The 14,874-nt window shown below is 41.1% G+C and overlaps 2 protein-coding genes across 2 annotated transcripts; one reads left to right on the top strand and one right to left on the bottom strand.

The window, feature by feature from the left end:
- Window positions 1-752: 752 nt before the first annotated feature.
- Window positions 753-3,564, top strand: LOC112576100. Its single transcript, XM_025258353.1, has 3 exons — window positions 753-1,031; window positions 2,169-2,524; window positions 2,811-3,564. Exons 1-3 carry the CDS (start codon window positions 826-828, stop codon window positions 3,173-3,175), a joined length of 927 nt encoding a protein of 308 aa, XP_025114138.1. The 5' UTR covers window positions 753-825; the 3' UTR covers window positions 3,176-3,564.
- A 5,785-nt stretch (window positions 3,565-9,349) lies between these two features.
- On the bottom strand, window positions 9,350-11,560 carry LOC112576099. The gene is made up of 3 exons (XM_025258352.1): window positions 11,305-11,560; window positions 10,632-10,996; window positions 9,350-10,459 (listed from the first exon to the last, which is right to left on the bottom strand). The coding sequence occupies exons 1-3, from the start codon at window positions 11,490-11,492 to the stop codon at window positions 10,050-10,052; spliced, it is 963 nt and encodes a 320-aa protein (XP_025114137.1). The 5' UTR covers window positions 11,493-11,560; the 3' UTR covers window positions 9,350-10,049.
- Between the last annotated feature and the right edge of the window lie 3,314 nt (window positions 11,561-14,874).

The raw sequence follows: 14,874 nt of genomic DNA, 5'->3' as shown, positions 1-14,874 counted from the left end.
TGAAAAACAAAAATCAAAATGCTCTAAACAATAATATAGTCACTTATTAACTGCTAAAAACGTTTCACTTTTATCAACTTTATATTGCAAGGCCATAGCAGACATTCATTTTTGACGGCAAAAAAATAATTCAAATTATCCTTATTGCCTCTTTTTCCTACACAACAAATTGTTACATTATTATTGAACCGGTTTCTTTCATGAAGAGACAGGCTATGAAAAAAATCATACAAAGGATAAAGATAAAAAAAAAAAACCTTTGAATTGATGATGTCTAGAAGTGGCTAATGATTGACTGAAGTACTACTCAACATGCAAAGAATGTTGCTCTTTGATGATTACATTTTAAAATATTTTCAAAGTGTGCATCTTATTTACGCCGGCAATCAAATAAAAGCTCGTAGGTACCTGACGAAGTGAACAATTTTAAGATGCTAATCTTGTTTCACACTGGAGTCACACCGTTCTCTTGTAACTCTTTTGTCTCATCTACACAGTCATTACAGTGTGATTATTGTCTTTTTACCAGGTTCTGCGGTCCGGCGACAACAGTGAGTGTGCCATGCACATGTCCTCCACGTGTGAGTGTCAAGACCCTGGGTCAGGCCGTGTGGTGGACAGGAGAGTGCTATACTGCTGTAATCACACTCTTTCCCGGAGCAAGTTCACCTGCTACGAACACGGCGACCTCCCACACCTCTTTGTCACCGGAGCCCGCCGGTACAGGTAAAACTGTGGTGCTGCTGCTGATGGCCATCAGTGCTGCGTGTGTGTCACCACGTCTACGGTTGTCAGTACGTGAGGGGGAGTCGTGCAGCGTGCAGCATGTTGTATCACCTGTTGCTGCAGGCAGTAAATACACAACAGTCAGCAGAGGTATTAACCAGTCAACTTCAGCTTCTGCATGTTGATCTTAATGGCGACAAAAACGTGGAGAAGGCCGTCAACGACTTGTCACAAGCTGCAAGTGGAGGACCGTTGTATGTCCTCATTGACGAAATGGGACACAAAGACATGTATACCCCTAAAATGTAAGATTAAAAACGTGTTTACCATAATTGAAAAAAGATTTTAAAAAAAAGCAAAGAGCGTCTGTCAACAACATCTAATTCCTGTTCATTATTCCAACCCTCTACTTCGGCTGTTAGCACGAGTGGTTGAGGAGCATTGTAAAATGAGTATAAACAGCGGGAAATAATAATTTTGGACTGTCCACTACCACAAGGCTACTTGCCCACCCCCCCCCTCTTTCCCTCCACAGACTTTAATCACGTGACGAGTGCTGTTGGTAGAGGAGTAAAATACTCTGGTGTCTCAATATTCCTGCCTGAGACTCTCCATAAAGTAAGGTGCCAGTCCTGCTTGACAAAGGGTCATCCTCCCCTCAAATAACTGATTGTCGCAGTGTCACTAGTTTTAACCATCCCGTCTTCCCGACTGTGCTTATGAGTAGTGATCGCGAAACATATTTGTTTACAAGGCATGTTTAGATGATACAATGATGTGTAAGTGGCGGATGTCAGCGGTCATGGAGCTTCAGTGTGTTGCTGCACTCAACCTCAGAGACCAATGGCCACATATCGTAACTGTGGTTACTATGGTGACAAGAATCCATTATATAAGCTGATAAGACGAAGAGCAATGTTCATGAAGGGATGTAGAGGAAGAAGCGTTTAGAGAACTACTGAAGGCAAGTGCTTGAGAGAAATAAAAGTGATGCGCAGACAACTGGCAGAGAATGTAGGCGTGAGCAGACAACTCTTGTAGAGGACAAAGGAAGGGAGTGTCAGGGTCTTTTATTGTTTTGTCTAAACACGAGACATGTAGCAGTTTTGTATTGTTGTTAAATCTATTTTTTAAATACATGCTTGAAAACTTCCGTCCTTATTAACTGATTCTATTAATACCAAAAATTATAAAATAGTTTAAAAATTTTTGTTATGTTCATAGATAATTCCTTTTGCAATCTAAAACGTAATTAGAGTGATCTTGTTTACATTTCGTTTTAGGAACTTTGTTCCATTATTTGGAACATTTCTGTTTCCTGGACTTGTGTGCAGCGTGGTTGATGACATAGTGACATTAACAACATACAACAGCACACCTCAACTACATAAACAGTGTAACACGTGTCTCTCCATCCTCTGTAACACTCATGTCTGTGACAGGGAAGACATCAAGACCTTCTGTGAGAAGTTGCTGGCACAGGTTCCTCGTCTCCATCTTTGGGCGGCAAGTTGTTACAGTAAGAACTGTCCCCCCAGCTGGCAAGTGGAATATTTAACCAGACCTCTCCGCTCTCCACCCGCCGTCGTCAGGGAAATCAAGAAAGATTCACTTATCATTAAGGGTGTTAGTATTCAGAAATACAGTGAGCGAGGTGTGCCCGACCACACAGACGGCCCGCCAGTCACACGACTGTATCACGGAGGTCAGGGTCACTCAGGTGGCTGGCCATATAAATGTGTGACGTGCGGTCGTGAGGTGGCCAGCTTCCTACACAGTCTCCGTGTTGGTGTTACAGGTATGTAAGGCTAGAGTGTAGTTTAGTTACCGTTGACAAGAGATACCAGACGTAACACGTAAGAGAATCTCTGTGATAATTTACAGTCAAGTATGGGAGACTGTCGGTAATTCATTATAATAATTCAATATGTTTGTTTTATACTCCGTCACAGGTGGCTTGTCATTCTTTGTCAGTTTGTGTATGTGAGTTTGTGTGGGTGTGTCTTTTGGCGTTTGTGTTTATGTACATGCGTGTGTTGTATCTTATACAAGACAACAAATGAATAAACTTTATATGTTGACAGAGAATAATGAGCTGACAACATTAAACACTGTCACTTCAACAACTTGCGGCACAACACCACCCTGTCTACAGTGGAGAGACGTGCTGGTGTTGTACTGGGTTAGCGTTAGTGATCAGTCGGGTATTGTCACAGGACTGCGAGAAGCGGGTATCCCAGTGCGGGTGATGAAGGATGAGGACATCGAGGACGTGGCCACGGCCCGCAGTGACGTTGTGTGGGTGGCGGATGGAGATGATGTTTGTGGTCTGGAGAGAAAAGTCGTCGTGTGTGTGGATTACCCTGGTTCAAGATCTAATGTTCGTCATGCATCTGGCGGCTTCCACGCCATATCCCGGTGTACATCACAACTCGTGTTTGTGGAGTAGCCGCTCACGTCCTGAACATGTTTCACACTTCCTCACCTGTCACCTGTAGCAGTCTGATGTCTGTCTCCATTACACCAACATCTATAATCAGTTGTAACATTGTGACTTTATGCTAATGTGCGGGCTACTGTACTCTGCTAAACGACTGTATGAACAGTTTGTATCGTGGAATTACATGCATATTCTCGAAAATGAAGTACAAGCTACTTTTTTTAAATACATAAAATACAGAAATACTAGAATACTATTGTTGTGTTCTATTAGCGAAAAATTGTAAATGATTTTAGACATGCTTTTTTAAATCAGATATTTACCGTTTACCTTCAAATAGGTGAATATTGATAATGCTACAGTACCTTTTGTCATAACATAAAATATACCCTAGTAAAGAGACTTAGGAAAATTAGACCACATGAATACAAGTACAAAAGACTAATACATCAACCAATCAGACTGAAGAGCTATAACCCTTGATCAGCTCACGATTTCATTACATTTTACAAACTAAATCCAACACTCTCGAGTCTGGCATCATGGCGAGGCGGGAAATGTTATCTCAACATTTTTGTAATGAACGATACAAAGAACCTACGGACAGCAGAGCCATCAATCCACAGATAGTTTACAATATGCGCATGTTTAAAAATCTGCCAATGAAAGTGTTGATGCATGTTCTAATGGGACGGCAATACAGCTGACAACGATGAACATTTGTCTGTTTTAGAAACATAGATAACTATCCATGAGGTTGACTGCTTCAGGAAGTCATTGACGACCCTCACCCTGTCTGTCTGTCGTTTTCTTCCTTAAGACCGACGTCTGGTCCAACAGCCTGCAGTGCTGACAGTACCCGAGTCTGTAAACTGGTATCTCTTTATGCCACACCCGTCCGGTTCCCTTGTACCAGGTAGATAGGAGTAAGGTAGGCCGTCCCCATTCCAGCCCACACCATGATGGACCCACCCCCATAATCATTACACTCCGCGACAGTTAGAGTGTGCTAACGGTCTCCCTGTCATCTCCAGACGTGGATGTCGCAATAGTGGCAAAGGTCTGGCAAAGCGACATTCATGAGTGAAGAGGAGTGAGGTCCACTGTTGCCGTGTCCATGTCACGTGCTGTGGTGTCCAAGCAAGACGAGAGGCGCAGGTGTCAGATCATCCTTACCAGATGATGTTTTGGTCATCGCCGGAGGGTTTGAAGATAACACATGAAGATGTTGTAGCTCATGTATTTTGGGTGACGACAGAAAACATCGGGCTCTTTCTACAAGAACCTTTAGTTTCCTATTTATTTTCGATGGGGAGTGAAGAACCAAGGTTGTCGTAGACAGGAGCCAGGAAGTAGGCGGTGAGTCGAGCTGAGGGAAGGTGGCCTCAACCCACTGGAGCCAGAATGTCTGTAATCGTCTGTTTGCCTGTATCACACACATTTAAAATTTATATAAATTCATGGTTTTCTGTATTTTATTCATTTTTTATTTATTGTATTTCGTTACTTTATTTATTCTACAGACGCAGTTAAGCCCTAGGACTTTTTATTCGCAAGACATATTCGTTAAACCGTTTCTAATTCCTTTTTTGAAGCAGTTTACATTTCTTCGTTTAAAGTGGGGACAAGCATGACTTCCATGTCCACCTTTTCCACACACATATCCAGATCACAGAGTGCAAATAAACTAAAATGAGTAAGTGCAGAGGAGGTTGAATTTTTAAAGTGTTCTAGGGTAGCGAGAATTATCTGATTTGCGAATGTACGATTTATACATCAATCACACAAAAACAACTTGAAAACTTATCAGCCAAATGCATGAATCAAATGTTTCTGTTAACTTGAAAATCTCGAGATGCAACATCAAATCAGTTCTAAAGGTTGTAACTTTTCTTCTGCATTTATTGCCACGTTTTATGAAGCGATTAGGGTAGGTTAGATTATTTATCAACATTTAACAGACTTTCTGGCGATTCAATACAATACTACACACGCAGTCAGCTTTAGCAGTTACATGACAAAATGGATTTTGTTGACAGGCGAATATCGTATTCAGGGATTCCGTTGTTTCCGGAAAAATCCAAAGTTTACTAAATTTGTGCTCCATCGATAACAGCTCGTGTAAAACAAGAAAGTGTGTAGTCACCACATGGTGTTCATCTCTGATAGACAGTCCTTGTTGGTCAGCTGTTTGGTTTCTGGTGTTTGACTTAAGATTGGTCATGTGATTTGTTTTCCTGTTAGTACCGACTACTCAGTGCTACTTTCTGCTAATCACTGCTTCACTCACCTCATCACCAATCTTCTGGTCGATGAGTTTTGCTGCCGCCTCGATTTGTGTTTGATGACCATGAACGATGATAATCCTTCTACCTGATACAGGTGGGGGGTGATGATCCATGACTACGTCAGCTCCGGTCCTTTCTTTAATTTCTCCTGCATGTAGCCATTTTTTGTACATCGTTATTACTAGAAAATATGTTTGTACGTTTCTTCAAGTTATGTCCCTTACCTATTTTCCTTTCTTTTTATTTCTTAATAATAAACATTCGACTCCTGAGATAGCCGAGAAAGATATAGGTAAGGGTGCATCAGAAAGAAAAAAACAAAAAAAACAAAAAAAAAAAACAGAAAGCAAAAATAAAAAGAAAATGGAAAGAACGAAAGAAAGAAAGAGAACCGCGTGAGTCAATAAAGTTCCCGTACAATACTGAAGTACACTAATGTTTATTCTACCTCTATAAGAGAGACTTGTACTCGACCTGTATCAAGGTGGGTAACCTGTTGCTTAGTGAGACTCAGGTAAACGCCTCGACACCTTTCAGCCTTACTCTGTCTCTGACCCATGTTTGTGTAGCAACTCAACACCTGATGATGAGAATAGGTTTGTTGAAAGATTATTTGATATTCGTTTAGTAGCGAGCAGCCTTGAGCTCCCTGTATGCTTGCCTAGCGAGCACTGCAAGAATAGGGTCACTCTGCAATCCAGCCAGGCATGTCGTAAGAGGCGACGAAGGTGTACACCTCACCTAGAGATAAAATAGGTTGTGGTAGTGCTAACAACCCCACAATGTAAAAAGTTTTACTGTTACAGAAACCGCAAGCACGATAACTGTAAATCTGGAGCCTCGACTGGAAGATCCATTTTCAGAGGTGTTTATTGTCGCGTGTCAGCGATTGTGCTGTCATCCTTGTATGCCTCCCATACTGAGCTGGCCCATCGTTAGGTGTTTTCTTCACGCTTTTGTCCCCTCTTTGTCTTACGTCTTGTGCGCGCGCACAGCTTCCTTGATGCATACATGCATGCATACATCAAGCTCCTCGGCCTGTGCGAGACAAGGTGGAATGGCAACGGTCAGACCAGACTTTCGTCAGGGGAGACTATTCTCTACTCCGGACATGAAGACCCTGACCATGACCACACACAAGGAGTAGCAGTATTGATGACACCAGAGGCTGCAAGAGCGCTAGTAGCATGGGAACCAGTCTCCCCACGACTCATGTCAGCCACGTTCAACTCCAAAGGGAGAAAGATCACGATCATCCAGTGCTATGCACCTACCAACGCAGCTACAGAAGAGGAAAAAGAAGACTTTTACAACTCCCTACAAGCACTGGTTGATCGTACTCCAAAACGGGACCTAAAGATCAGAATGCGCGACATGAATGCCGAAGTTGGAAATGACAACACAGACAAAGAACACGTAATGGGTAAGCACGGTGTGGGCAACTGCAACGAAAATAGTGAGCTGTTCACAGACTTCTGCCTGCTCAACGACCTTGTAATCGGAGGCACAGTTTTTCCACACAAAACCATCCACAAGACCACCTGGACTTCGCCAGATGGACATACAATAAACCAGATCGATCACATCACCATTAATCGCCAGTTTAGAAGGAGCCTGCTAGATGTCAGAGTAAAGCGAGGTTCAGATGTAGCCACAGACCACCACCTGCTTGTGGCAACCATGAAGATAAAGCTGAGGTCCTTCCATGACACATCAGACAGACCGCACCACAAATTCAATGTGCAGTTTCTTAGAGACCGTAAAAAGCAAAATGAGTTCAACTGCGAAGTTAAAAACAGATTTGCGACACTGGAAGGACTCCTGGAAGAAACAGTGGCCAGCCACTGGACAGGATTACAAGAGACCTGGAAGAATGCCTGCGCACATATTCTGGGGAAAAAAGGAAAACAGCACAAGGAATGGCTGACTTTAGGGACCTGGCAAAAGAAAGAGAAAAGGAAAGAGCTGAAGCAGAAGATCAAACAATGTCAAGTCCAGCAGGAAAAAAATGAGCTCAAAGCAAAATACTGGGAGATAAACAGAGAAGTGAAGAAGAGCGCAAGGGACGACAAGAGACAGTTCGCACACAGGAGGCAGAGGAGGCAGAACAAGCAGTTTTGAGAAATAGCACAAAGAGACTATACGAAATTACAAGAATTCTGTCAGGAAGGAAAACCACCAATGCATGCAGACCAATAAAGAATAAGAATGGCAGCGTCATCACCGGGGATGCATGGGAAAGAAGAAGAAGAGAAGACACCTTCTCTTTACTGGGTTGTCTTCCTCTGTATACAAAAAGAAACGAATTCCATTACCGAATTATTACATAATTTACACAGATTTTCCCGGATTTCCATGTAATAACTAGGTGGGCATAGAGTTTTAGACAGAGAGCCCACAGTAATATATTCACTCAAAAAGCCCTATATACAAACTATACAATAATATATACAAACTATACAATACTGTATACAAACTATACAATACTATATACAAACTATACAATACTATATACAAACTATACAATACTGTACACAAACTATACAATACTATATACAAACTATACAATACTATATACAAACTACACAATACTATATACAAACTACACAATACTATATACAAACTATACAATACTGTACACAAACTATACAATACTATATACAAACTATACAATACTGTACACAAACTATACAATACTATATACAAACTATACAATACTATATACAAACTATACAATACTATATACAAACTATACAATACTATATACAAAGTATACAATACTATATACAAACTATACAATACTGTATACAAACTATACAATACTATATACAAAGTATACAATACTGTACACAAACTCACCCTCACACAGATGCGCAATCACACGTGTGCACTAACATACATGATGTGCGCGCACACATACCCGAAATCACTCTCCATGCCTGTGGTCCCTTTAGCTCTGTGAGTGAGCCTGTGACTTACAAAAGTCAGGTCTGATGGCCGCGGTAACCGATGTGAATCACGACGATGGAACGTGAAAGGGAAGGAACTCTGAGACCAGGGACCTTCATTGCTGGATCAGTGACTCGGGGTCAAGGCCGGTGTCAGAGACACTAATGTTTTCCGGTCTGTTAGTTGGTAAAATACACACACCATCATCTGTTTGCAGACGAACCTGGATTCAAATAAAAAAATGTGCAAACTGTCACATTGTTGATTGTCAAACCAAGAAAGCGAGACGACGAGACTTGGCATGCATATATCACGTGTTATGTCCCTTTGCCTCACAGGCTGAGAGTATCGGCTGTCCTTGATTGTGTTTTATTGTTGTGGTCGTGCTTCTATTTGGATAAAAGTGTTCTGCCTTCATGTTTACGTGTGTTTCTACTGTGTTTTATCCCCTTTCTGCTGTGCGGCTGGACAGCAGATGATGTTATTTGAAGTGCGAACTGTTTGGATCTATTGGAGAGATTCCACTCCGCCTGCTTCACTCGCTTCAGCGGCGACCTGGACATGCAGTGAGTAAACTGAAGTGACAATCACATTTTTTCCATTTTAATAAGATAATATTTCTTCATATTCTCAAGATTTCTCAATGTATTCCCAGTATTCTTCTGATGTCATTGATCTTATTCTTTGGAGTCGTTACCGTTATATCTACAGTTATCTCCCTTTACTGGCATCGAGTCCTCGCGTTGTTCTTCCTTCTACATCTTTGTTATTATTATGTTCTACATCTTTGTTATTATTGTGTGATGTTCTACATCTTTGTTATTATTATTATTTTCTACATCTTTGTTATTATTGTGTGATGTTCTACATCTTTGTTATTATTGTGTGATGTTCTACATCTTTGTAACTACTTTGTGACCTTATTCTACACCTTTGTTACTGTTGTGGGATCTTGTTCACGGCACTGAGTTTCCTTTGGCGGAGATATTACGCTTTAACAATTCTCACCATTATCATTTTTAAAACAACAGAATCTGTTTTGACGATGTTTTTATACGATAAAATTGTCTACAGACCTATAGGCACTTTCTATAAACAAAGACAATACCTTTTATAGAAAATCCTACTGTTGATTTGGCAACCAAGATTCTTTAAAAAGGTTCTCATGAAATAAAAGTTTAATTACTAACTTTTTTAACCTCTCATAGACACATTGACACGGATATCACATCTGTAGACTGACACATTCACACACATATCACACTTGTAGACTGACCCACGTATGTGATGGCACAGTCACACACACCCACTCACAAACACGTACATCTGCAAACAGACAAACTTAATGTGAATATACTCTAAATAATTTATTTATGAGTATCATTGTGATGAATTTTAAATTTTACACTGTTGTTGTGTTAAAAAGATCCAGTGTGCATACCGTATGATATTAATGTTGACACTAGTTGTTGTATAAACAGAGACACGGACCTCGTGTTGTCAGAAAAAATGACGTCATGTGTATGGCATCAAGAGTTGATGACGTAGTGATAGACTGAGTGTAAAAGAGGAAAAAGACTGAAGACAATTGATGATGTCAGACATACAGACACGTGACTACAGCAGGTGACAAAATAATGTCAGTGTCAGTCACCTGCAAGCGCCTTGCTATCAGGGGAGACAATCACAAGTTGTGACGTACAGCGGGACATAAGGTCAAGTCGGAAAGAGCTACGGGTGTACGGTCGTACCAAGTCAGATTTAATTGACTGATAATCAGGGTCTTTGAGACAGACGACGACTTTTCTCTCCAGACCACGAACACGACGTCCACCCGCCACCCACACCACGTCACTGCGGGCCGTGGCCACGTCCTCGATGTCCTCATCCTTCATCACCTGCACTGGGATACCCGCTTCTTGCAGTCCTGTGACGACACCCGACTGATCACTACCGTCATACCAGTCCAACACCAGCACGTCTCTCCACTGTACACAGGGTGGTGTTGTGCCGCCGCTGGTGGAGGTCAATGTTGTAGATGTTGTTGTGCTGCTCTCTGTCAACATGGATATAAACAATAACATCGTGACGTGGTGACGTAAACTAACAGACTCACGTCACTAACAAAATCTCTTACTAGACTGTTTCTCACCCGTTTGTTATTTATCACACACACACACAAATATTCAGGTGTAAACAACGTTACGCTACACAATACCCACACCTACCCGTAACACCAACACGGAGACTGTGTAGAATGCTGGCCAACTCACGACCGCACGTGACACAGTCACCTGGCCAGCGACCTGAATGACCCTGACCTCGATGATACAGTCGTGTGACTGGCGGGCCGTCTGTGTGGTCGGGTACACCTCGCTCACTGTACGGGTGTACATCACAGTGTCTAGTGATTCTCCAGTCCTGCTCGATTTCCCTGACAACGGCCGGTGGAGAGCGGAGGGGTCTGGTTAAATATTCCACTTGCCAGCCGGTGGGTGCGTATTTATTGAAACAACTTGCCGCCCACAGATGGAGACGAGGAACTTGTGTCAGCAGCTTGTCACACAAAGTCTGAAAGTTGCTGATCCTGTAGCTGTAACATAAAACGTAGCTACGAGCGTTACACTGTGTACTGTCTTTAATGTTTGATTTTGTTTGTGTATGATGTGTACCGATGAACTTATAAAATAAGTGAGGAGACAATAATGACAAGTGTTGCAACAGAATCTGTGTAACAGCTGATGCTTCAAAACAAATCAATTTTGACAACATAGCACCTCCATTAAGTGTCACATTTGTTGAGGAAATATTACCTGTTGAGCACCAAATAGTTTGAATCTAATAAATGCGAACAACATTTACCAGTGTTTCTATCATCACATCACACGCTGTACAGCTCACCCATAACTCCCTACTTCATCAGCGATGACATACAACGACTCTCCTCTCGCCGCCTGTGACAAGTCGTTGACGGCCTTCTCCACGTCTTTATCGCCAATAAGATGATACAGCAGGAGGTGAGGTTGACCGTGTGACACACCTGCTGACTGTTGTGTCTTTACTGTCTGCAACAACAGGTGATACAACATGCTGCACGCTGCACGACTCCCCCTCCACGTACTGACAACGTAGACGTGGTGACCACACCGCAGCCACTGTATGGCCATCAGCAGCAGCACCACAGTTTTACCTGTACCGGGCGGTCCGGTGACAAAGAGTGTGGGAGGCGCCGTGTGTAGCAGGTGAACTTGCTCCGGGAAGAGTGTGATTACAGCAGTATAGCACTCTCCTGTCCACCACACGGCCTGACCCAGGGTCTTGACACTCACACGTGGAGGACATGTGCATGGCACACTTACTGTTGTCGCCGGACCGCAGAACCTGTTCAAATCAATAAGAAACAAAATTAAGATTCGTTTTAAAAACGTTAACATTTAAATAAAATCTTTGTGTGCACCTATAGATATGTAGTAAGCTTTAGAATGTATTGTTAAATTACTTGTTCCCTTCCACCCTTACTTTTTATTGTTTCCATGAAACGTTCGTCGTTGCTATTTTAAAAATGGAAATAAAGCTTTCTGTCGTTTCTTTAACCCAAACTAAGATGAACGTATACAGCTTTTTACAAGGACAGTAAGAACTGTTGACATTTGAATACTTAATCACTAAAGCAAAGAGTACAACAACATAGGATGAAACTTCGCACATTTTTTTTTTATAATATAAAATACATTCAAATAGCTTGCACTGTCAGGGTTACTAGAAGGTAAATAACAAATGTACTCTGATAAAATTGATTGAAATATTATTTTGATTGCATTTACAAACATTAAAAGCCATTTAATTCTGCTTAATTAAGTAGCGGAGTCTTGTGCAGCCTATACAACACAGACCTCGGGACTGTTTCCAATCTTAAGGTTTTACTAAATATAAGACAGACAAATAAACTGTTTCCTTCAGTTGAGGCTAAAGAGATTGTGGATTATCTTTGTAGCTGTTTTACAGGACTAAAAATCTGGATCAGATCACCGAACACACATCGCAACAGAACTTGTACCTGTCAAGCCAACTGTCATCTTTGCTAGATACAACGTTATTTTACAAGAGAATTTACAATCGATGCAATATAAACATAACCTTTTTTACTTCACTATTAGTTCAAGTACAGACTCTTGTAGACATTGAAGGTGGTTGTCTGACTGTCAGGCCCAGCCCCCACAATACATCGCAGTATTATCATATCACCCTACACTTCTGTTACTCACCTAGCTACCAGTGTCTTGTACAACTCAGGTGTCATGTGACTGTCAGGTCCAGCCCCAGCCACACGTCGCTGCCACCAGTGTCCCAGTTCCCTCAGCACGTGACTACTGACGTCACACTGTGTCTTGGGGTCAGACAACTGATCAGAGCACAGACACAGACCAGTGATGTCGGCGGAGTCTGATGTTCCCAGACATCGACACAGGTCCTGTAACAGAACCCAATAGTGTGAAGTGTAAAGGAATCCAAGACAAAGATTTTTTTCAGATGTACTGCAGAGTACATGGAAAGATCTTATCATAAACATTTCACACAGTTTTAATAGGACTCTAGTAACATGATAGTTTTGAAAAGATAATAGTTTTCTACCTGCAATGACTTCATTTATATAAGTATACACCTAGAATGTTACAAATAGACTGGGCTCCATGTCAAGTCAGGAAAACAATAATGGACATCTCAAGAAGGATGTACATTTAAAACCTATGATCTAGTGACTGTGAGCCCATGTTTAGTTGTACAACCCTTTTTTAAAGACTTTGAAGCCATAAATTTAATTAGTTCACTCAATTTTATACAATTTGTAAAAGCGGTACACAACACAGTTTTAGAATTTATAAAAAAAATCGTTTAAATATGCCAAAATCGAATGCCGACTGTTAGCCCTTATCAGCACATGTCATGAAAATTGAGGCTCTCATGGAAAAGAAAAATAGAAAGAAATGTAAAATACATGGCTGTCACAGACGCTGACACTCACGTAGTAGACGGACATTTGAGCGCATTTTCTTCAAGTGTAAACATAACAACTAAAACTGCCTCTTTGCAGGCCCTGTAAACATGTTATCATATTAAAAATAGTATGGTACCGTACTTTAGAAAAATATAAAATAGTTATTCTGAAAACAAATTTTTCGTGCACATCCATAGAGTTAGTCGATCGTTACTCAACAACCCTAATTATCAACTATTTTACTAAAATTTTCTTTTTTTCAGTTTAATTGTCCACAAACGATCGAATATTAGTACCAATAATAAACACAAGATTTGTATCGTGCAAACTCACACTTGTAGGAAGCATGGTCGTAGCGATTAAGAACAAGAACGATACACGGGCGACATAAGATGGACTGAGGGATAGATGTAACTTGTCTATCATAATAGACAGACTGACAGACAGTTATAACTTGTCTATTACAATAGTGAAAACAGTAGCTTGTCTATCATAATAGACAGACTGACAGAAAGCTGTAACTTGTCTATCATAATAAACAGACTGACAGACAGCTGTAACTATCATAATAGACAGAATGACAGACAGCTGTAACTTGTCTATTATAATAGAGTGAAAACAGTAGCTTGTCTATCATAATAGACAGAATGACAGACAGCTGCAACTGTCATAATAGACAGAATGACAGAAAGCTGTAATTTGTCTATCATAATAGAGTGAGAGCAGTAGTTTGTCTATCATAATTGGCAGACTAGCAGACAGCTGTAACATATCTGCCATAATAGACAGAAGGGCATGCAGGTGTCACTTGTTTATTAAGAGTCATGTCTGTAGTGACAATGAATCCTAGATTCTCAACGGATAGCACAAAGGTGATGTTGGTTTCGGTCACCTGATGTGATTAGGCAGACAAGCGAGTGAAGATCATTTTTTTTCTTCTAGAGCATAAAAGGGATTCCTTTTTATCCTATTTACTTCTTGCGACATTTTATCCTCAGTACCTACACAAAAGCATGCACAATAAAAGACGGAGTAAATGTAAAAATAACAATAATTCTTAGAGCAAGTTTAGAACACCGATGCAACACTTTTTAAAAGCTAGGTATTATTTACCTAAATTCTTAATTTAACAGGTAGTTTTGAGGTTTAGACATGTTCAGCTGTCCTCAGATTGACTTCCTCAAAACATATTGACCTTTATCTTTAAAAAAATAGCAGTCTTCCACCAATAAAAAGCAGATTTAAAAATGTTACTTAAAAGCAATTATTATCACTGGTGAGATTTATGTTTCTGTACTTAAACAGGACAGAATGTTACTAAACCTGGGTTAGCCGGGTGTCGCCTGCGATGGCCTGTTGAAGTTGATGAGTCGTGAGGTTGGGGACAGCGATGGTCTTAGTGATGCGCAGACCGGGAGCGATGTCGGACACCAGGTGAGACAACATGGCCTCCGCCTTGTCCAGCTGTGACACGG

The sequence above is a fragment of the Pomacea canaliculata genome, linkage group LG11 (genome assembly GCF_003073045.1).
Source record: "Pomacea canaliculata isolate SZHN2017 linkage group LG11, ASM307304v1, whole genome shotgun sequence".
NCBI lineage: Eukaryota > Metazoa > Mollusca > Gastropoda > Architaenioglossa > Ampullariidae > Pomacea > Pomacea canaliculata.
Note: the sequence above shows the minus strand (reverse complement) of the source record. Positions and strands in the feature narration are given on the sequence as shown.

Bases quoted from the DNA above. Each gene is read 5' to 3' on its own strand.
- LOC112576100 (XM_025258353.1), top strand. From the start codon at position 826: ATGTTGTATCACCTGTTGCTGCAGGCAGTAAATACACAACAGTCAGCA. The intron at 1,032-2,168 runs GTAAGATTAAAA...TGTCTGTGACAG, and splicing joins GACATGTATACCCCTAAAAT to GGAAGACATCAAGACCTTCT. The intron at 2,525-2,810 runs GTATGTAAGGCT...ATATGTTGACAG, and splicing joins TCTCCGTGTTGGTGTTACAG to AGAATAATGAGCTGACAACA.
- LOC112576099 (XM_025258352.1), bottom strand. From the start codon at position 11,492: ATGTTGTATCACCTGTTGTTGCAGACAGTAAAGACACAACAGTCAGCA. The intron at 10,997-11,304 runs GTGAGCTGTACA...TTTATGTTACAG, and splicing joins GATGAAGTAGGGAGTTATGG to CTACAGGATCAGCAACTTTC. The intron at 10,460-10,631 runs GTAGGTGTGGGT...CCATGTTGACAG, and splicing joins TCTCCGTGTTGGTGTTACGG to AGAGCAGCACAACAACATCT.